Below are 22,249 nucleotides of genomic sequence, written 5' to 3' on the forward strand. Positions count from 1 at the left end.
ATTCTTGAGGCGAAACCAATAAGTTGAATCGAAAGTATTCTTATTCGCTTTAGGTTTTGAGGTTGTCGTTCGGTATGATTTAAACTCTCATATCTTTCTTGGTTATTTGCATCATCAGGATCATGTAAACGTAAGCTCTAAATAATAAAAAAAACAGAATGAAACATCAAATAACGTTTTCTTAAAATTGAAGTCAAATAATAGGATACCTTGAGAAGTCACCGAAGTTCCCACCAAATCAGTAACATCTACTTTCCATTCTTTTGGATTCCTGAAAATAATTGTTCCTACTTGATCAATTCCCTTCTGGTTTTTCATGTCCAACATTGAAACTCTAAAACTTTGAAATTTTTAAGGCGAAACCAATAAGTTGAATCGAAAGTATTCTTAAGTGATTTCGGTCACCTAAGATGTATTTAATTATAGAGGTTTGCCTTTATAGAGAACTTTGGAACCCAGCTTAATATAAATCTCATTTAATCTTTTATATTAAATAGGAGAACTTTTCAGTCAACATAAATAATTTTGTAACCAGAACGAATATCATAAATTTTATAGTTTATTTAATCGAGTCTCGCTATTAAGTAATTTGTTGATTCCCCAATATAGGCACAATTCCCTTCTGGTTTTTCATGTCCAACATTGAAACTCTAAAACTTTGAAATTTTTAAGGCGAAACCAATAAGTTGAATCGAAAGTATTCTTAAGTGATTTCGGTCACCTAAGATGTATTTAATTATAGAGGTTTGCCTTTATAGAGAACTTTGGAACCCAGCTTAATATAAATCTCATTTAATCTTTTATATTAAATAGGAGAACTTTTCAGTCAACATAAATAACTTTGTAACCAGAACGAATATCATAAATTCTATAGTTTATTTAATCGAGTCTCACTATTAAGTAATTTGTTGATTCCCCAATATAGGCACATCATTTGCGGTATCGCACCCGTTTATTTAAACTATCGCATATATGGGATCAGTTCGGTCTCGTATTTTCAAGAATAAAAAAATTATCTTTCAAAATTAAAATTTTACTTTTCTAAAATCAAATTTTGTATATATTAAATTAAATCTAAATTATTTCCAAAAGAATTCCGGCGACGGCGACTGACACCATCCAGGACTAGCTCCCGCCTGAGTGTAACATTATTTCCCTCCAAAATCAGTACCTTGTCCTCAAGCTAGAAAGATGGAAACTGCTTATGGATCCCCTCGTAAGGCTCTCATGTCGCTTCATAGTCTGGTTGTCCTTTCCACTTAACCAATACCTCTTTCACTCCCCTTACTCATCGGTGCACTCCCTCAAACTCTAATGGTTCCAGAATCACCTACAAGTCTTCCGTCAGCGTCGACGGTAGTGTAGATGAGGGTGTGTTATATCCAATCGCTCGTTTCAACTGGGATACATAGAAAACAGGGTTTAGTGTGAATGGTGGTGGTAACTTCAAACAGTAGATCACTGTCCTGATGCTTATCATCACCTCATAAGGCCCAAAGTATCTCAGTAAAATTTTCTCGCTTCTCATGGCCAATGTCTTCAGTCAGTAGGGCATCAGCTTCAAGTAGATCATATCTCTTGATTCGAATTGCACCTCTTATGTGTCCATCCGCTTTCCTCTTCATAATTTGTTGAGTATGTGTCCATCCGCTTTCCTCTTCATGATTTGTTGAGCCCTCAAAAGATGCCCCTTGAGCTCTACTATTGTCCCATCCCTCTCCTCAAGTATTGATCAACGTTGGATACCGGTGTAGCATTGTGTCCATAATATATTAAGTGAGATAGATCCCGCCCGTATAATATCTTGAAAGGGGTTGTTTGTGCGGCGGTGTGGTCCGAAGTATTACAACAATACTCGGCCCATGCAATCCACTTAGCCCATAACTTCGATGTATCAAACACAAAACAACGCAAGTATGTCTCCATGCTCTTGTTGACCACCTTTATTTGTCAATCGGTCTGGAGATGATATGCATTGCTCTTTTTAAGAACTTTCCCTTGCAACCTAAAAATTTCTTTCCAGAAGTGGTTGAGTAACGTATTGTCCCCATCCGATACAATTGATTCCGGCACCCAGTGCAAACAGACCACTTCCCGAATAAACACCCCGCGACTAAGACCAAGTACAGGGATGTCATAAGGGAATCAAATGTGCATACTTAAGCGATCCACAACCACCATAATCACCGTGACCACTTCTGACTGTGGCAACCCCTCGATAAAATCCATCATCACTTCTTCTCAAACCTTCTACGATAATGCTAATAGTTGTCTAATAGTTGTAGTAACCCCCTGGTATTGTGGTCAAATACTTGTGGTGTTGGTGCACATCACATTTTGCCACCAAATCCTCCACGCCACTTCGCAACCCCATCTAATAAAGTTCTGTTGCTAGGAAGTTGTGGATCTTCTACACCCCAGAATTACCCCCAATCGCACTGTCATGAAACTCTTATAATAATCTGGGAATATACTTCATCTCTTTGAATGTTCGCAACCACTTTATCCCCAAAATCACATATGTGTTTGCCCAAATCTAAAGGAATGAAATTTTACACCACCTATAGACCATGTAGTGTCAGAACCAATCCCTAACAAATTCCCCTACATTTCTCCACCTCTATGTACTCACCATCCACAACCCTAGCTTCTCCACAACCTAATTTGAGATTAAGTTATGTGTGGCCCACTATCTGTCAATACTAACATCGGTTGTTTCCCGATCCATTCCCTCACATTCATATTGTGATTTGGGGTAAATCCCACCACTAAATTGAAGAACACATGCGCCACATCCAAAATGCAGATGCTCCCCCTACAATGCATCTTCCTCTAAGTCATCACTCTCTTATCTTCCTATTGAACTAAAAGAACTGGATGGTTGCACTCCTTGTAAGGGTGTCCTGGGGCATATTTCTCATCACAGCGGCAATAAAATCCTTTGGCTCTTTTGTCCTGCACTTCTATAACTGTGAGGCGCATGAAATTAACCTCGAGGCGGGGCCCGATACTCTTCTCCTTCGACGTCTCTTCTTAAAATGATACCGTTTGGGTCTTCGATGTGTGGTTGTCACCGTGCTCTTGTAGAATCCCCCGGTGTTGCCACCTTTGTCGGGCTTCTTCACCTATTTCTTATCCTCCATCATCTAGGTGAGCTCCATCATTTCCCTTAAACCACAAGGTCTCAAGGGGTGGATGGTCGCCCGTATGTTGAGTTTCAGGCCTTTCAAAAAGTTCCCTTCCAAACCTCCTGCAGAAATCCCGCTCAACCTCCTTGAAAAAAGCTTCAAACTTCTCTCAGTACTTAAAAACCATCCCCTCCTGAATCGAAGACGGAATTGCTCATGTAGGTTTACTTTCTGAATGGCTCAGGAACGTTTCAACAAGCAATCCTTAAACTCCTCCCTTAAGTATATCAGATATCTTGTTTCCATCCACTATAACCATGTTAGAGTCTTCCCCTCCAAGCATAATACTGCTACCAAGAACTTCTCTTCCTCAGTCAGCTTGTTGATCGTAAAGTATCGCTCCACCTGATACACCCATCAGTGTGCATCCTCACCTTCAAAGATTGACATCTACAGTTCCTGGCCCTTGCATCTCCACCCCAACTTCCTCTCCCTTCAGAATCTACCCCCATGTAAATAGGGTGCAACTCCTTCCTGCGGTCATAGGCATATCTCACTCATGATTCCCTCCATCATATTCTTTTGTACCCCCGCCCCATCCTTTTCCAATTTTCGACTCATCCCCGTCCCTCAGAAGTCTCCACTCCCCCTCCTCTCGGAGTCATAGGGGGACGCTCTTGTAGGTAGATGATGTCTTCTCGTTGTCTTTCTGCTCGAACTCCTTCCCTTTTGACCTAGCTAAGGATTCCCTGATCAACTCTTGATAAGGGTTTGTAGTTGGAGCGGTCGGCACGAGCCTTGGATTGCATCCCCATGAGCTTTTTCATTATCTCCCACATTTCCCCTATGTCTTCCAATCCATTATTCATTTGACTTTCAATGGAAGAAAATATGTCCTCCATGGCAGCAAACATTTCTTCCATTTCAGATCGAATTTGCTCCACCTCTCCTTCTAGCACATCAACTTTCTTTGTTGTCATCCCAGCAAGATCTATGCTCTGATACCAATTTGATACACCTCAGCATCAAAATAAGCTAACAAACCACAACAAAATCACAATAGATAAGTGGAGAGACACAAATAAGGGTTGTTCTTAAAACAATCAAAGGAAAAAACAAGAAAGATACAAAAGATGATCTACTTTTGAGAGGTAGATCGGCTCTCCCACACTCTAGACGTGGCTAGAAACAACACCGAAAGAAGAAAACGCAGCAACCACAAAACTAATGCATAAAAAACAACAAACCCTAGGTTCCTCTCCTTAATAGAATCCTCCCAAAAGCAGTTGAAGACTTTCCTACTAAACTTCCCTCCAAACTCCCCTAAACTTCCCCTCCTAGAATATGTGATTATGGCCCGATTGGACCCCACCCCCTCCTTTCCTCCTTTTGTGCCTCGCCCGAGTCCCTCCCCTTCTTCCCGCGACCCAAGTTGGCCCGCCTGTGGGCCGGCAAGATTGCAATCGGACGCTCCTTCCTAGACCGGCTCCCGCCTGAACGTAACACCATTCTTTATTGGACTACAATGCATTTTATGGGCATTATTTCATTTACTGGACAGCATTGCCTGTTTAGTACATTATTCGATAAAATAAAAGTTAGAGAATTGATGTGAGACATGTCAAATGGCCATCCACGATAGAACAACAACAAGTCTTTATCCCACTAAATGAGGTTGAATACATGAATCCATTTTTCTTCATTGTGTCCTATTGAGCTTCATATTTTCATTTAATTAAAATAGGTTAAGATCATTCTTTATATAATATGCCCAAGTCTTTTTAAATCTACCTCTGTCTTTCTTAACATAAGTCGAATCTAAAACATCTACTCTCCTAACAGGATCATCAGATGGTCAATGTAATGCGACCAAACCATCAAAGAAGACTCTCTAATCTTGTTCGCCATTGAAGCTACAATAACGCTATCACGGATATATTCATTTTGCATTGTCTCCAAGTGTCAAGCCATTCATCCACCTAAGCGTTCTCATCTCAGCAACACTTAATTTTGTTTTATGCTTCTCTTTTAAAGGCCAACATTATGCACCATGGGGCATTGCAGGTCTCACCACCATCTTATAAAATTTTTCTTTCAGTCTAAACAGTACTTTTCTATCACGCAATATGCTTAATACATTCCTCCACTTCAGTTAACCAACTTGAACTCTACTAATAACATCCCCATTTATATCACCATCCCTTTGAACAATAAACCCGAGATATTTAAAACTTTCACACATTTTAATGATTTGATCACTCATAATTACAACTATGTCATTAGAGCTACTATTACTAAAATTACAGTCCATATATTTAGCATTATATCTACTCAAATGAAGGTCTTTAGACTTCAATGTAAACCTCCAGAATTCAAGTTTTTCCTTAACTCTTTCTCTAGACCAATCCACAAGAAGGAAATCATCAGCTAAAAACATGCACCAAGATACATCCTCCTATAAATGTCCAGTAAAAGCATCCATATGTCCAGTAAAAACATCCATAACTAAAGCAAAAAAGATAAGGGCTTAAAGTCTATCCTTCATGTAATACAACTGAAATAGAAAATACTTGGCCAATACTTCTTCTGTTCGAACGCAAGTAACAGCTCCAGTATACATATCTTTAATAACTTGAATATAAGTTATATCAAAATTTTTCTTCTCTGGAACTCTCGAAAGGACTTCTCTAGGAACTTTATTGTAAGTTTTTTCTATATCAATAAAAAAGACATGTAGATCCTCCTTATTCTCTATGTACTTCTCAATCAAACGTGTCAAAAGATGCATAGCTTCCATAGTAGATCTGCTCAACATAAAACCAAGCTGATTATAAGAAATCTTAGTATCACGTCTTAATTTATGTTGAATTACCATCTCCCATAATTTTAAGTCATGACACATCAACTTAATTCCTCTATAATTTGCACACTCTTGTGTGTCCTCTTTATTCTTAAAATTGGGAACCAAAATACTCCTCCACTCCTCAGGCATCTATTTAGGCTTTAAAAAAATATTAAAGAATTTAGTAAGCCAAGAAACTCTCAAATCTTTTAAATATTTCTACACTTCAATTGGGATATCATCAGGTTCTACTAATTTTCACCCTTGGGATTTCATCAAATGGTCATACATGATAACTCATCTTAGTGTTTAAGCCACTCAAAAGCTCCCATGCATTTATTGCTAATCCATTATGATGCATAAGGTCAATCTTGCATTCCTAATAATAATGGGGTTACATTATTTGTTTCTTTCATAGATGATTACTCCTGAAATATTATGTTATTCCTAATAAAAAAAATTTTGATATAGTACAATCCTCCCCATGTTTCCTAAGATAACTATTACCAATTTGACACTAATATTAAGCATTTTAAGTTGAATAACATAATGAATATTTTAATTAAGCCTCAACTGTTTTCTCCAAGAACAAGATATCATCCATGAATTTCATATATCAATAATCTTCAATAAAATGAAATAGAGAACGAAAAAGAATTGTCACCTTCTTGAAACCACTAGAGCATACGTTTTGAAAAAAAATTATAATATTCTATTACGTTGAATGAATCTCCACCTTTCTAATAAATTATCTCTCTAGAATATTATAAAATAAAGCACCTATTGAAACTGTAAATATTTTTTCCCAGAGTTTAAACCACTCACAACTACAACCAAGAACATTTGGGAGCATTGCCTATAATCATATCAATCAAAATCATCAAAACAGTGAGCTTCATTAAAGGGCCCTAAAATGCATCTTTCTTCGATAGTCCCAACTTATAATGCATATGGGTATATTATCACTCAATCTTTAAAAAAAAACTACCTCCCAAAATGTTAAACCTTTGTTGAAAGTCAATGATTCTATGACCAAAATTGCCCTCAGAATTAGCTTTATAATGAAGACGACCCATATTTTCTACATTTTGACCGCGCAACTTCTGCCCAACTAATCTAAATAGTTTCAATTACTCGTTCTCAAATAGCTTCTGAGAATTGATTTATTTATTTTCCTGTTATTTTCTATTTTATGTATTTCCTATCTTATTTATTTTTTTTATCTCTGGATAGTTATTAGGAATTGATTAATTGTAATCTTGGAGATTTTCTCCTATTTTACGTCTTTCCTTTTATCTTCAGGTAGTTATTAAGAATTGATTGATTATAATCTTAGAGATATAGGTGTTATGTCTTTCCCATTTTATGATTCATGTAAATTGTATTTATACCTCCTTTCGTATCAATAAATTATTCTGCTCTATTCTCAAAACTTACATACTAACTGAACCATGAAACAAATCCTAGAGTCTCACGCGAATGAGAAGAATATCTCCTACCGCCGAAAACTTGCTAATCCCTAAAGACGACAATATGTCCCATGTTGCAGTCTCGCCTACTCTGTTTAGTCCTTACATGGGATCCCTTCTTATGCTAGGAAGATTCAGCTGGCAGAATAAAACTTAGTGACATATCCCTCCAGCAAGAGAAAACACCCTGCAAGACTCTCCCTGCAGGCCCTAGCCGTCGGAACTCCTTTCCCTGCAATCTACCAGCCATTGGAATTCTCTCCTTGTAAGCCCTAGTCGTCGGAACTCCTCTCCCTATAAGCACTAGCCGCGAAACTCCTTCCTACTGAAACTAGCCATCAAAGCTCCTCTACCTGCAGTCCTCTCGCCACTGAAACTCCTTTGTGCAACTAGAATTTTTTATTGCAGGTTTATCTGCAATCAGCTGCCGCCAAGATTTCTTCCTTCCTCAAGAGATCTTCCTCCTAGAGGCCCTGTCTATCATAAGAATTACTTCCTGCCTGCATACTCGAGTGAGAATTCCTTATCGCACTTCAAAACAAGCAAGCCGTTTTTTGTCTCCCATGAGAACCTCTTCCTCATGGCCTCTCGAGCCTAAGCCCAAACCACCTTGATGGCGAGGAAAAGGCAAACCACTTGCAAGTACACTGGCAGCATTGTCCCAAGGAAGTAGCTGGCAACCAAAGCAGCCAAGATGTCGACTCCTGCGACCTGTGGTGTGGAGAAACCCCTTCGGTTCGTCCCAAAATAGTTGCGCTAAGATAGATAAAGACTTCTTAAAAGAGCTCGGAGCTCCTCATCTGTAAGCTTCCCTTCCAGTGTCTGGTCCGCAAGATTGCGCAGGATTTCATGACCAATCTCTGATTCAATATTTTCGGAGTTGTTGCACTTCAGAAAGCTGCGAAGACTTACCTTCTCTGTCTCTTTGAAGACACAAATCCCTGTGACATCCATGCAAAGAGGGTTATTATGCCAAAGGAGATTCAGCTTACTCGTCGGATCTATGTCCCCCGCTTACCAGACGTAGGGTTGACTCCTTCCATGCCTCGGCGTTTGATCCTCTCCTTTGACTCTGTTGAATCCATGGTTGATTCCTCCGCTTAAGCTTTCATCCAAAGTTGTTCTTGATTCCACTGGAGGTTCAGCATCTACCTCAATCCCTTTGCAGACTGAAAGACCTGAGCTTCGAAAACTTCACGTGAAAACAGCAAATAAGACTTTCGTCAAATCTTCTGCTGCTAAAGAAAGGTCTAGAAACAGCCTCTGAATTCACAAAAATTCAGTCGACCCCTATTCGGACTAACTCTATTGAGAGTCGAGTGGAATAAGCTGCTTGGTTCTGGTCAGTTTTCTTACAGCCAGTTGACCTCTCATTTATGTCAAGGATCATCAATTGAGGAGAATGATTTTTTTTTTGTCTCTCAAAAAGATGACATTGATGACATCCTACTCTGTTCTCCATTGCAACCATAATTTTTATCATGCAGTAAGCCCTCCTCTGGAGCTTTTTTCTGCAACAGGTCCTCCTCCGGAGTTTTTTCTGCACCAAACCCTCCAGCGGAGCTTTTTCCTGCACCAAGCCCTCCTCCGGAGCTTTTCCCTGCAGCAAGTCCTCCTTCAGAGCTTTTTCATTACAGTTTTCCCTGTAAATTGTTTACTTCCCTGCAACATTATCCGTAGTCGCCTTTCGCCTACTTACAAAAACTATTTAATAAGTAGTCAAAGACGGCCACAGTCAACTAAAAGTATCCATAAATGCGCTTAGGAAAGAAGATTGCAAGTTCTACCTCACAAAGAATCTTCCTTGCCCGTTATTTAATAATTTCACGTCCAAGTTGTACATGATTGACATCTATGTTTCAACTTAATGGGGAGTGTTGGAAGCTATTAGGACTTGATTTATTTCTTTTCTTGTCATTTCCTATTTTATGTATTTCTTATTTCATGTCTTTCCAACTTTATATATTTCATTTTATCTTCATGCAATTATTAGGGATTGATTGATTGTATCTTGGAGATATAGGTGCTATGTTTTTCCTATTTTATGTCTTTTCCTTTATTTCAGGGTAGTTATTAGGAATTGTGTAATTGTAATCTTTGAGATATAAGTGGTAAGTTTTAAATATTTTAGCATTAATGTAAGCTATATTTATACCCCCCGCCCCCTTCTACCGTAACAATCAAGTATTTCACTCTATTCTCAAAACCTACATAATTACCCTAAACCAATACAGCAAGTATATTCCAAAAGAAGGAAAAAATTCAACGATGAAACAAAGTATGCTCAACCATGCGTTTGGGGCAGCTTATTTGTGTGTTTGAAGTTTTGAAAACGTTGAACGTCTTTTTGTTTCGCTCGTTCACTCGACAAAACGCCAACGCGAGATGAGATTTATTAAAGGATCGCCCCCACGAGATCGACCTCGTGGTCCTCGTTCCTTTGGAGCTTATTACCACTAAGCCCCTCGATCTCATTCCCGATCTTGCCTAAAAACTCCCCACCGTCAAAGAGACTCCCCTCCGGCTAGAGCCTCCCTGCACCTGAGATCCCTCCGCTTTCGGCACGTCTAGGTTTACGGCAATAGGGACTCTTCTGTTCTAGATCTCACCCATTCTTCGGGATCATGATGAACTCAGCAAAAGACAGCATCACAAACCGGATCTCTCGCTTCTTTTATGAAACTCCCACAGTTGCTCACAAAGACGACGACTCTTCCCCCGTTTGTCGCCCATTAATGCCTCGAACACCAAAGTTCAACCCATCCTTTTCATTCGGTTTTATATTTAATGGTTTGTTGGTTGGTTTATTGTGTTTCTGTTTCTGAATTGATCGTTTGTCTATGATCATGGATCTGCTATCTTTTCAATGACCCAAATTGGGGTAATATTTTATTTGGTTTGGAGAAATTTTTAAGGAAGTTGTCAGGGATGTAATGATGTTTTTATACGAGAGATAGCCAGGAAATTTTGCGGTAGCAAGGGATTGGAGTTTTCTTATTTCCAGCTAGAAAGGATATATATTTCTGGATATTAAGGCAATCTGATCCTTTTTGTTGTATAATCCATATAATAGTTATTAGGATGAAATCGAAAATTAATGAGTAAAGTGCAAAAGTTATCCATTTACTATTTACATGAAATAATTTTAGTCCAAGAGCCTATAAAATTGTCAGGGGTTGAATTATCATTTATCAAGAAACAGTTGCAAATCAGTTGTTTTACAAACGCACAAACCAAACACTCAGCCTGTTTATCCGTATAAGCTGTTGATCGACAGCTTATCAGGAAAAGCTCTTTATCTGGATAAGTTGCAGCTGCCCTAAACAAAGCCTAAATTTGCGTAATAATTGTCATATAATGAAAGTACAGACTATGTCCTTGTAATTGAAAATTATCATAATATATCCTCTTATTGCTCATGGAAACTAAATACAGATTCAAGCCCTCAAAAATTCTAATCAATTACTAAAATAAAGTTGGAGAGCAAAGCAACAGACCATGAGTAGACAATATAAAAAATATCCAAAGCTGACTAGGATGCTTAATTATCTTGTCCGCACAGAGTCAAATATAACCAATATCGTAGGTGTTCTGAGGCAATTCAAATCAGAACCTAAGGAAGTTTATTTAGAAGCTACAACTAAAACTCTTCAATACATTAAAACAAATTCAGGAGAAGAAATCTAATTGAAAGAGAATAGAAAACTCAGTTTAAAGCCATACACAGATATTGATTGGGCAGAATCTCTTATAGAAAAATAAACCTACTATTGGCCATAAGACCTTCCTAGGAGAAAACCTAAAACCTTGGATAATCAAGAAGCAGTAAGTTGTCTCCATATAAAAGGATAGTTGAAATTCATGCAATCTCCAAAAGAATCTATGAACTACTATGAATATAAATAATCCTAGAATAAAACAGGAGAAGAGATGAAGTTATATAGTAGAATCCATTATCAATATACATTTAAAAGAAGACTTGTATCCTTACAGTTATTGCAGCCAATGGTGAACCACTGACAGATGAATGAACCATTTCGCTCTCTAAGAAAGCTTCATATAGTTGCCTCTGAGGACAAAAAATTTAATTTCATCCACCTAAGTTTATGATGTTAATCTTCCACATAAAGTTTAAAATTAACAATGAGAATCTAAAAATCATGGGATCATGCTAGAAAAATAGTACCTGAACTGATGTCAACTTTAACCAAACAATTATCTCATTCTTCTTAGAAACCATTGCATTCTTAACAGCATCATCATTATGAAATACCTCACTTTTCAAACGTCGTAAGAAATATGGCTTTATGCGTTCTCTTAATCCCTACATAAAAACATGAGAGGAATCAACTTCTTTAAAAAAAGAGAGTGCATAAAATATAGGACTTCAAACAGCCAAAATTAGTATAAAGAGAAGTTCAGAAGAACGCTTCTCAAAATTTGCCTACTAACATAAGAAAATGGAACAGAAATATCTTAAAAATAAAAATAAATAGTGTAACATAACTCATACTAAAGTTTCGTATAATCAAAAATTATATTGATGATGACAGCTATATTCATTTTCAAGCTTATTAAATTAGTAAGGCGCCAGAACATAGAGGCAATAAAATCACACAAGTTCGCAAGAAAACTTCAATAGGCTCATATTCCTAAGTTTGATCACATAGGATCAATAGCCAAAATAGGATCAACACAAAGGAATATTAATCAAAAAATTGATCAATAGCCAAAATAGTCCAATACTCCGGGAAATTGAAAAAAATAAATTGAGATTTCCACTTTTTTTTATCATGCACCCTAAACTAGGGGCAAGTATAACCTAAAGTAGGATAGCAAAAATACAACTAACTTAAAAAAGCTTTTTCATAAAAGAGCCAAAATATTGAAACAGTCAGTGAGATAACAGCAATAAACATCAGTAGAAAAGCTGCCATATGAAAACTATGAAAACTATGAAAACTATTTACCTTGTGATTGCGCTGCCATATGAAAACTATGAAAACTATTTACCTTGTGATTGTTGTGATTGCAAAATTAAGGGCTCCTCCGGCAATATTTTCTAGTGTGGTGTTGTGATGTTAAAAAAAGAAAATTAAGATCAGGTTAAACTGCTTAAGGAATAAGTGTTATAAATTAAATTGTTAGGGAAAAACACTTGTGGAGTAACAAGAATCAATCAAATGATAAAATTAAACATAATTATATATATATTATATAATATATTAGCCTTGGACTTTGATATATATATATATATATATTTCAAAGTCCAAGGCTAATATATTAACATAGAAAAGATATAGATAGGTTGTATGAGTGGGCCCAAAAAGGCACCCTACCCGCAGGGTACAACGCGCACCAAAAATCCCAAAAAAAAAAAAAAAAAAAAAAGAAAAAAAATATTAAAGGCCATATGTAAGGCCAAAAACCAAAACTACCAAAACGCAGAACAAGTAGTTAGGGACGACCCAATTTAATTATGTCTCTGCCTCTAGTTCTAGAAAGGGAGTCAGCTAACAAATAGGTGAGTTGCGTGTCATTACCTGAAGTAACCAATGTATCATCCATTAAATTCCTGAGCTCAAGAAAGTCTTTATTCTTCTTCTCCCTCCTGGATGTGTAAACTTGTCATTCCTCATCCTAAGACTGACTTATCTGATCAGTGTGTCGGTCAACAGATTGTCAAGCATGAAGAAGGTGATGAGCCCCTTGCGCCTGACTAACAGTACTGACATTCTCGTTTTGATGAGGTGGTAGAACGGCAGTAGAAAGATTGTCAACCGTTGTAACAACAATAGGTTCTAGTGTATGTGAAGTATGAATTGTCTCCTCTGCACTTAATACTTCCTGAAGATGAGGAGTTGCAAGGTTCTCTTGATTTTCGGTCCCAAAATTGTCCTTTGTAAGTAAGGATCCTTCAATATTGTTTTCAATAAAGTTTTAAGTCGTAGGTTGCCCAGCAGAGCCATCCGGCAACACCTCAATCGCATAAACAGAAACAGTATTGTCAGGTGGGGGTCCCCAGGGGCAATTAAATCGGAAACCAACTCTTTTCTTGTGGTAATTTCCTCCACAGGTGGAGCAGATGTGTCCCGAGCAGTGAGGTTAAACACGTTCTTATGCATTTTAGCTTTAGATTTTAAGTTAAGGTAGAGTCTGTGACATTTGTCAAGGGAATGCTCAAACATCTTACAGTTCGTATAATAAAATGTCTATGATCCATGACAATTTGTTGTCAATATCTATTATGTGTTGTGCCCATCCAAACTTCTATAATGTCAGGTAAAGTGATATCTCTTTCTACAAGTATTCTGTCAAAAGAATGTCTCGTTAGATTGAAGGTGGGTAGATCTAGCTTCATAAGATCTCCAAATATGGCCCCAGTAAAGTAGAGAACCTGATGATTAAATAGATGCAGCTTGAAACGGCGTAAACTAAATCATATGGGTACGGTGGGAGGTTCATGTTTTGGGTCAAAATCAGAAGACCACTTGAGTAACTTTATTGGCTTTCCTGCAATATTAAGATATTTTTTAAAGAAAATTCGAGCATAGTCTTCAGTCAAAGTTAACTGAATCAACACATGTCTCTCATCAAAATCTCACTTTCCACTTGCCTACTAGTTTGAGATCATCAAAACTCTTTCTGATAACTTTCATAGGTGGGTGCCCCCACTGAAATTTTCCAATAAGAGCAATCTTGCATTTCTCGGTCAAGATTGAAATTTCTAAAAAAGAGAAAAAAAGAATTATTTTCTCACTCTTCCTACTCGCTTTCTTAACAAAAGGGCACTCACATATATCATCACGACATTCATTATACCTTGACGGAAAGACAAAAGCCAACTCCTCCGGATGGTTACCGAGCACATGGGCGAAAGAGGCTTTGTCGGGTTCAGTCGGCGCACCCATCGAAACAGGAAAAGAGAAACGTTCTGATAGAAGCAGACAAACGCGAACGAGAAGCTATCGAAGCCGAAGACGTGCGATGCCTCATAAGTCGAGCCCGACGAACGGGAGCCCTTCTCGGGACAACAAAGCACGAGCAGTTGATTCCAATAAGAGCAATCTTACATTTCTTGGTCAAGATTGAAATTTCTAAAAAAGAGAACAAAGAATTATTTTCTCACTCTTCCTACTCGCTTTCTTAACAAAAGGGCACTCACATGTATCAACACGACATTCATTATACCTTGACGGAAAGACAACAGCCAACTCCTCCGGATGGTTACCGAGCACATGGGCGAAAGAGGCTTTGTCGGGTTCAGTCGGCGCACCCATCGAAACAGGAAAAGAGAAACGTTCTTATAGAAGCAGACAAACGCGAACGAGAAGCTGTCGAAGCCGAAGACGCGCGATGCCTCATAAGTCGAGCCCGACGAACGAGAGCCCTTCTCGGGACAACAAAGCACGAGCAGTTGAAGACGACGCACGGTGACAACGGCGAATCAGACGGAAGCGACAGAAACAACGAAAGACGAGCAGATCATGATCGACGAAAAGATGCAGTGGAGCAGAAACCAGGGTTCGCCATAAACGCGAAACCCTAGCAGAGCGTGATCGACGAAGATATATTAAAAAATTAATTAATGAAACATGAAGCATTTGAACATTAATTTTAGTTTTTTTAATAACTTAATAGGGTTTTTGATGTAATTATATCACTCTGAATCAAGTTCATACAAATGACCGCTCTTAACAAAATATGAAACTGCAAGTGGTTGAGGAGTTATAGTATAGAGGGTATCAATCCTTCTAGGAGAATGATAATAATGAAGATGAATAACCAATAGCAATGGAAGAGAGATTAGTGTATGGATAAGAAGTATCATTTAAAATAAAGTAGTAAGAACAAACATAGATAAGAAGTCAAATGAAATGAACGAGTATTTTGTAGTAATATCAAAATAGAATTAAGGACATTTCCATCTTAAAAATTGTATTTGGAACACTATTTGAATACAAATTTATTTTAGAAAGCAGACTTGCTTTTCTTGGTATAATCCTAATTTTTTATTTATTATCCAGTTGAATTTTTTAAGCAACAACAACAACAAAACCTTTATCCCACTAAGTGGGGTCGGCTACATGAATCTTTTTTCTCCATTGCGTCTGATTTAGTGTCATATTTTTATTTAATTATTTAATTCTAATAAATTTTAATTCTAATAAATTAAGATAATTTTTTATACAATATGTCGAAGTCTTCCTAGGTCTACTTATGCCTTTCTTAACATAAGTCGAATCTAAAACATCTACTCTACTAATCGAATCATCAGTTGGTCAACGTTTAACGTGACTAAAGCATCTAAGACGGCTCTCTAATTTTTGTCTGTCACTGGAGCTACACCAACCCTATCACGGATATATTCATTTCGCATATTGTCTCTAAAGTCTAAAGCCACTCATCCACCAAATCATTCTCATATAGGCAACACTAGTTTTCCAGCATTCAGCGCAATAAAGCATTGCAGATCTTATCACCATCTTATAAAGTTTTCCTTTCAGTCTAAGCAGTACTTTTCTATCACACAATAGGCCCAAAGTAATCCTCCACTTCAACCAACCAACTTGAATTCTACTAATAACATCCAATCAATATCACCATCACTTTGAACAATCAACTTGAGATATCTAAAGCATTCACACCTTTTAATAATTTGATCACCCATAGTTACATATCTGTAACTAGAGCTACTACTACTAAAATTACATTACTTGTATTCAGTTTTAGTTCTACTCAAACGAAGGCCTTTAGACTCCAACATATGATTTATTTTTTACCAAATACCTCAAAGTTGAATATATTATCTTAAAACACATAAATGTCAAAGAAGGTATTAGACTCATGATTACTGAATACAGCAAAAAGACAGGTGCGAGATGAAGATAGCATACCTTTGCAACTGTAGAGCCAATATGCTTTTCTCGATCAGAAGCGTGCTTGTCATTTCCACGTAGGATTGGATTTTCATATTTTATTTTAAATCTAAGGAACAAACACCAGTAATAAGTAGTTGTTAAATAAAAGTACAAAATACTCAGCATTAGTAAAAGCAAAGGGAAATACTCATCCTTGCCACCCAATATTTCAGGACAACAAAAGTGAAATAATGCCCAAAGTTCCTGTTCAAAATTGATATTGAAAAAAATGCCATAATTTCAAGCTATTAAGAGCATTCAAACAAGAGTAGAAAATGCAAGATCAGGCTAATTCTTCGCATCACAAAAACAGTACCTTGAGATTATTCTGTATTGGTGTTCCAGTAACAATAATGCGATGACCACTTTGTATCTCAAATAAACTTTTCGCCCGCTGTGTCTGGGGATTTTTTATAATGTGTCCCTGTGATTAAATCAAAATAATCAACCAATTTGTTCTTATTTCATTACACAAGTTCTCTTCGAAGCACTTGGCTAGTTAATCTATGGCCAGAGAGGATGGGTTCAAATGCATCCTTCAAATAAAAATATATATAGTCTATTTTTACAAAACATGGTGGAGGTTTGAACGGCATCCAGTTTAAGGATGGATGTTTCAGTTCGTATCTCAAATAATAAAATAATTTTAACTCAACAATGCTAGCCTAAGTACAACCATATGGAAGCATAAAATTAACTAGCAACAACCTTCCAATTTACTCCTCTTGTTTCTAAGATGCATGTTTCAGTTTAAGGTATTTAGAACTCGAAAAAAAAGAAACATGTGCACCATGTATTTGTAGAATGGAGCACATAAGCAATAAGGTGATTAAAAGAAGAATGAAGGTAGCAAATAAGCAACCATTGACTAAACAATTTAGAACAGAGTGTGATTAAAAGAAGAATAATGGTCTAGTAAATATTCCCAAGTCAAACAAAACTAATACAAGTATGAAAGTGTATCGCATATGAAAACATAATGTCTGTGTTATGACAACCAATTTCAAGTTTGAATTTTTTCAGGATTTGATTTGTATTTGAATTAAGCATCTTAAGTTTGCAATTGATTAATGGAATCAATGTTAATATGTAATTACAAAATATTAACTTATTACAAAGGCTCAAACTTTCCTATTTCTAGTCTTGCAACAATTATGCCTCTATTTTTTGTTTGTTTTCTATACTCTTCTAGATTCTTTCTTTCTATATCTCTTATACTGGCCATCTATCAATGCAGCTATTTTAGATTTCCTGCTTATGTGGTTCTTCCAGTAGTTATTCCTACCTCAATTGCTCCATTGTTGGTGGTTCCTATGAATATGTGGACAATTAAAATAGTGGATACATTGGCGAATCAATTCTAAATATTCCTTGCAACAATGACTCCGTCATTTTGGTCCTCCTGCGATCACTTCGTAGATGATTGTTTATTCTTATTTGACATTCCATAAAGCTTCGAAAATGTTTGAATCTTATAAGAAGAACTATATATAAAATAAAAAAGATTTGCTTCATGCAGACAAAATAATTTACTTTTTAGTATTTGATTCCCTGGTTGAGAGAGGGATAAAAATTCTATGAGGATAACTCATTTTACATGCATGAGGCTTGCTTTTCAGTGACATTTTCACCTTAATCCTAATTAATTTTTGTTACTGGTCGAATCTGAGCTCAAGTTTCTTAAATTTGCTAAAATCTGAATTCCAGCTCTTTTTTAAAAAAATTTTACCCGTGTGAGTAGCATTAGAGATCCATAATTTTTTTCACTACTTTATAAAATAAAAGCAATTTTTCTCATATGAATTTAATTATGCAATTTTTAGTTTCGATGCAAGGCAACAAATAGTTATTTTAAGATAATTTTCTTTCATGAAAATTGCATGTTTGTTGAATCGATTAGCAGCGTCTATACCAATATTGCAATTTTTATCTACATAGGAAAATATAGATCTATCTCACCAAACTTAGACAAGCATCAATGCGATTTCCCATCTATAACCTTCAACCAAAAACAATCCTATGAAACATAGCATTACCAAGCAGCAATCTTTCACTTTACTCATTTTGTTTCTGTGATGCATTTTCCAGATTAGGGTATTTTAAAAATGAACAAATTTATATGAACCATGTGCAATAAGCACCAAAGAATAGAGGATTTAAGTAAAAATAGGATTAAAAGAAGAATGAAGGTTTCAAACAAACAAACATCAACATTCGAAATCATTTTGAATAATGGATACATCAATTACATATCTTAAATGTACATACAGGTTCGTTAAAATATTAATATATTTCAAAAAACATGTAAAATACATAAACAAATTGAATTTTATCGAAGAAAATCTTGATGTGAGCACTACAAAGCCAACATTTTGAGGAAGTTCATATAACAACCACAATTGTAATTGCTAATTGATAATTAACCACCTCATCAAGTATAGTGTAGTCCCAAATTATATCATCCTCGATTCTATCATCACCAATATACCAATCCCCTCTTATGGACTTAGAATTATTTCTGACAATATCATATGTAGTGAGAAGAATTCCTCCCTCCTGTGTCATAAAACAAATGACAAACACTATAAGGCACCACTTAAACAAGTATCATCTTACAGAGAATCAAGGAATGGTGGCATTAAAGCCAAATTCAAGGAAATGGAACAAAAGACCTTCAAATTATGCCAGAACATAAGCAGGAGAAAAAATTTCATGAGATAGTTCAGAAGATTTTATGATAAACAAAAAAGGGTATCAGACCTTCAACACACTTTTCAACTCATATTCTCTCACTTTTGGGGAAGTTCCAGAGTACCTACAAAACAAAAGAATGCAATATGATGAATCATGCAAAAAAATAAGAAACACTCCTATGGCTCGTTGATTTGTGAAAAAGGATGACTATGTGAGTAACTTATGGCACATTTGGTGGATTGAAGGTGTGAGCTGGGATAAGCATCATGTACTTGTGCATAAGTGTTTATTACAAAAAAAGCAGGCCATGTAAACCTTACTCTCTTATCCTGGAAGACAACCCAACGACTGATAATTCTTTCATCCAGTGACTAAGAAGCGTCTTTGGTGCAACAACTAAAACTCGATTGATCAAACTAGAGTGAAAAAGTCCAGCCAGAAAAGCAGAAATCTGAAAATAAAAGGTAATAGTTACAAAGAACCATACACCGCAATACCGTCAATCAGAATGAAATTAAAAAACCAAAATCTATATTAAACAACAGTCACATTATGCAAATTGAAAAGCAGCACTCTTTACGCCAATCTGGAGCTGACATTTACGAATTTTATCAAAGGAATCAAGCCATGTATGCGCTATGCAATGGACAAACCAGGAAAGAAAATAAGTTGAAAGTTTACTCTAGTACATATAGAAATAAAAAAATAAAACCTAAAGTATTAATATGACCCTTTTACCTAAATGATAAATCTAAATGCCATGTATGTATAAAATGATTCTTTAAATGAAAAAAAATATGATTGCATAGATAATTTTTAGATTAGGTGTTGGAGACCGTTCTTAAACAAAAGTATTCATTTCTGTAAAGTAAACTAAGTGAAAATGATCCATCAGCACACAAAACCAAAAAAAAAAAAAAAAACTGATAGATTACTCTATTACTTAGGTCAATGCTTAATTAACAACAAACAAAAGCAATTAGATAGTAAAACCATCGGATAGCCTATTCACCTGCATGGTCTTTCCAAGACCCATGTCATCACCCAAAATTCCTCCAGTCCCGCCACAATGGAGAGACCAGAGCCACTTCAAACCCTCCCTCTGGTGTGGAAAGAGCATCTTCACAATCTTACCAGGAAGCGTGTACCTCAAACCCCTGCACTTACCAGTACCAATCATCCTGATAGGATCCCTGCAATCAACATTGATCTCTTCCACAGCATCACCAATATGTCCCCATTTTGGCTCATCGCCACTTCCCAAAACAACGCAATCCTCCCCATCGCTGTCATCATCCAGAACCAATCGCTCCACAACTTTTCCTTTAACATTCTTATTATATATGACCTCGTCTTGCTCCAGAACCAAAGGTCTCACTGTTTTCCCTTTAATTTTCTCAATCCCCTCGCTCCACTTTTCCTCATACGAGGACGAAGAAAGCGAAGAGGCTGCGCTTTTGAATTCCACTTCTGATTCGTGCGAGACCGGCATAAAATTGTTGTTAAGCTTATCAACGGAGAGAGTCTCCAAGCGTGAGCTGAGATCATCGAGGATGTCCCGGAAGTTTTCACCTTCCCCGCCATCGGACTTCTTTCCCGGTGACGACTCCGATGTAACGTTCCCGTCGGTCCTTGACGAGAGTTTACAAAGGCGGCGGCGGCCGTCCAGCTTCACCTTGCGAACCCCAATCTCTGCATTCATTGATGGAACAAATAAAGGAAAGCTTTCAATGTTTCTTTTTTTTTTTCTTGGGAAAGGAAGATACCGGTAGTTCGATCGGAAGTAGTTCGACTGCGTGTGAGGGATAGAGCCAATCGTTCGTTAAGGCTGAGCGGCTTTCCTTCCTCCGCTGCCATTGACTGCTTAGTGGCTGTCCAGGATATACGCAAGGACTTATCCTACGCAGTCTCCGTTTTGCCTTAATTGCTCTGCATTGTATTTTTTGTCACCGCTGCTCCCGTGGATTAGCGTGCTCCCGTCGTGACTTCCTCGTTGTCGGAAGCCTAGGGCGATTTGGGGATCGGCCTTGGAGGGAAAGACGAGCACCTCCTTCGACCATTTTTTCAAATTCTCACTATTTCATTCTAAAATCCCTAACTCATATTTTTTATTGTTATCAAAATTAGAATGATTTGACACTAACATGTGTAAATACAATAATTTCATAGTTCAAAAAATAACCTAGATGCTTCATTCATAAATAGCACTACTACTTGTGCTCTATATATAATTATCCCTATAAAAATTAAACATGATTTATGCTTCGTACCACACAAATCTTTGTTGATATAACTTTTGTGATGGCTCATGATCCCGATGATATAGTTGTGCAAAATATAAAAAGTTGACTCCGCTTTACAACGGTATCAAAAATTTAATGTGTTATTTTATGAATAAGAAATTTAAACAATTTATGTATGGCTTTTACGCAAGTATGTGTATCGTTATCAAGTAATACATGACTGTCTGTTTAAGCCTCAAATATTGATCCCACGAGGAAGATTTAAATTTGAAATGATAAATTAATTAGGAAATTCACAGTAATAAAATAAAATTACTATCACTAATTTCGAATATTTGATGTACTATCAAAACTAAATTATCACTAATTTCGAATATTTGATGTACTATTAAAACTAAATTATTAACTACTAGCAAAATTGAAATGCAAAGTTTAAATAGAAACTACCAAACTATGTTTATGTGATGAAGTTATCTAATATGAAAAAGCATATTTCCAACTATAATGAGTTTTTGGTAAAATAAGATGAGATAAATGGTTTAAATATGTATTGTGTCAAATATGAGCAATTTTAATTCTCTACCCTAGTTCAGTGTTATAGAGAATCATTGGTTAATCTCGGGTTTAGTCCCTAAATTCGTTGTAAAGTTTGGAGGATACTGGCTCTCTATCTAGAGCTCTCACTTTCCTTCTCATGAAGGCTAATGCTCGTTTTAGTTCTTAAACACTAAGACCAAATTGAGGATTTTAGTCTGTCACCCTAAATCCTCTAATTCTATGCCCTACAATGTATATTTCTCTATTTATTTGCACTTAATTCTATGAACAAAAAAATCCTTCATGGAATTAAATGTGATTTTCACTCTGTTATAGAACTCAAACTTCATTTCCCAGATCATATGCTTCACAACATATTTTAACATATATATTGGCTAAATCGAAAAGTAAACTA

At 36.5% G+C, this 22,249-nt stretch overlaps 1 protein-coding gene and 1 pseudogene across 1 annotated transcript in view; one reads left to right on the top strand and one right to left on the bottom strand.

Annotated features, from left to right (window-relative positions):
* Positions 1-21,121, bottom strand: part of LOC110031134 (protein CHROMATIN REMODELING 24) — a 100,166-nt gene extending 79,045 nt beyond the window's left edge. The window contains exons 1-10 of the mRNA XM_020734199.1: positions 20,821-21,121; positions 20,067-20,746; positions 19,375-19,505; positions 19,121-19,175; positions 18,788-18,916; positions 16,677-16,784; positions 16,509-16,564; positions 16,337-16,427; positions 11,626-11,763; positions 11,431-11,508 (exon numbers count right to left, since the gene is read on the bottom strand). Coding sequence (XP_020589858.1) covers positions 11,431-11,508; positions 11,626-11,763; positions 16,337-16,427; positions 16,509-16,564; positions 16,677-16,784; positions 18,788-18,916; positions 19,121-19,175; positions 19,375-19,505; positions 20,067-20,746; positions 20,821-20,911 — 1,557 coding nt within the window. The 5' untranslated portion in view covers positions 20,912-21,121. The remainder of the gene's footprint in view (positions 1-11,430; positions 11,509-11,625; positions 11,764-16,336; positions 16,428-16,508; positions 16,565-16,676; positions 16,785-18,787; positions 18,917-19,120; positions 19,176-19,374; positions 19,506-20,066; positions 20,747-20,820) is intronic.
* LOC110031133 lies at positions 8,027-8,543 on the top strand (annotated as a pseudogene).
* Positions 21,122-22,249: the final 1,128 nt, after the last annotated feature.

The sequence above is a fragment of the Phalaenopsis equestris genome, unplaced genomic scaffold, assembly GCF_001263595.1.
Source record: "Phalaenopsis equestris unplaced genomic scaffold, ASM126359v1 Scaffold000774, whole genome shotgun sequence".
In the NCBI taxonomy this organism is placed as follows: Eukaryota; Viridiplantae; Streptophyta; class Magnoliopsida; order Asparagales; family Orchidaceae; genus Phalaenopsis; species Phalaenopsis equestris.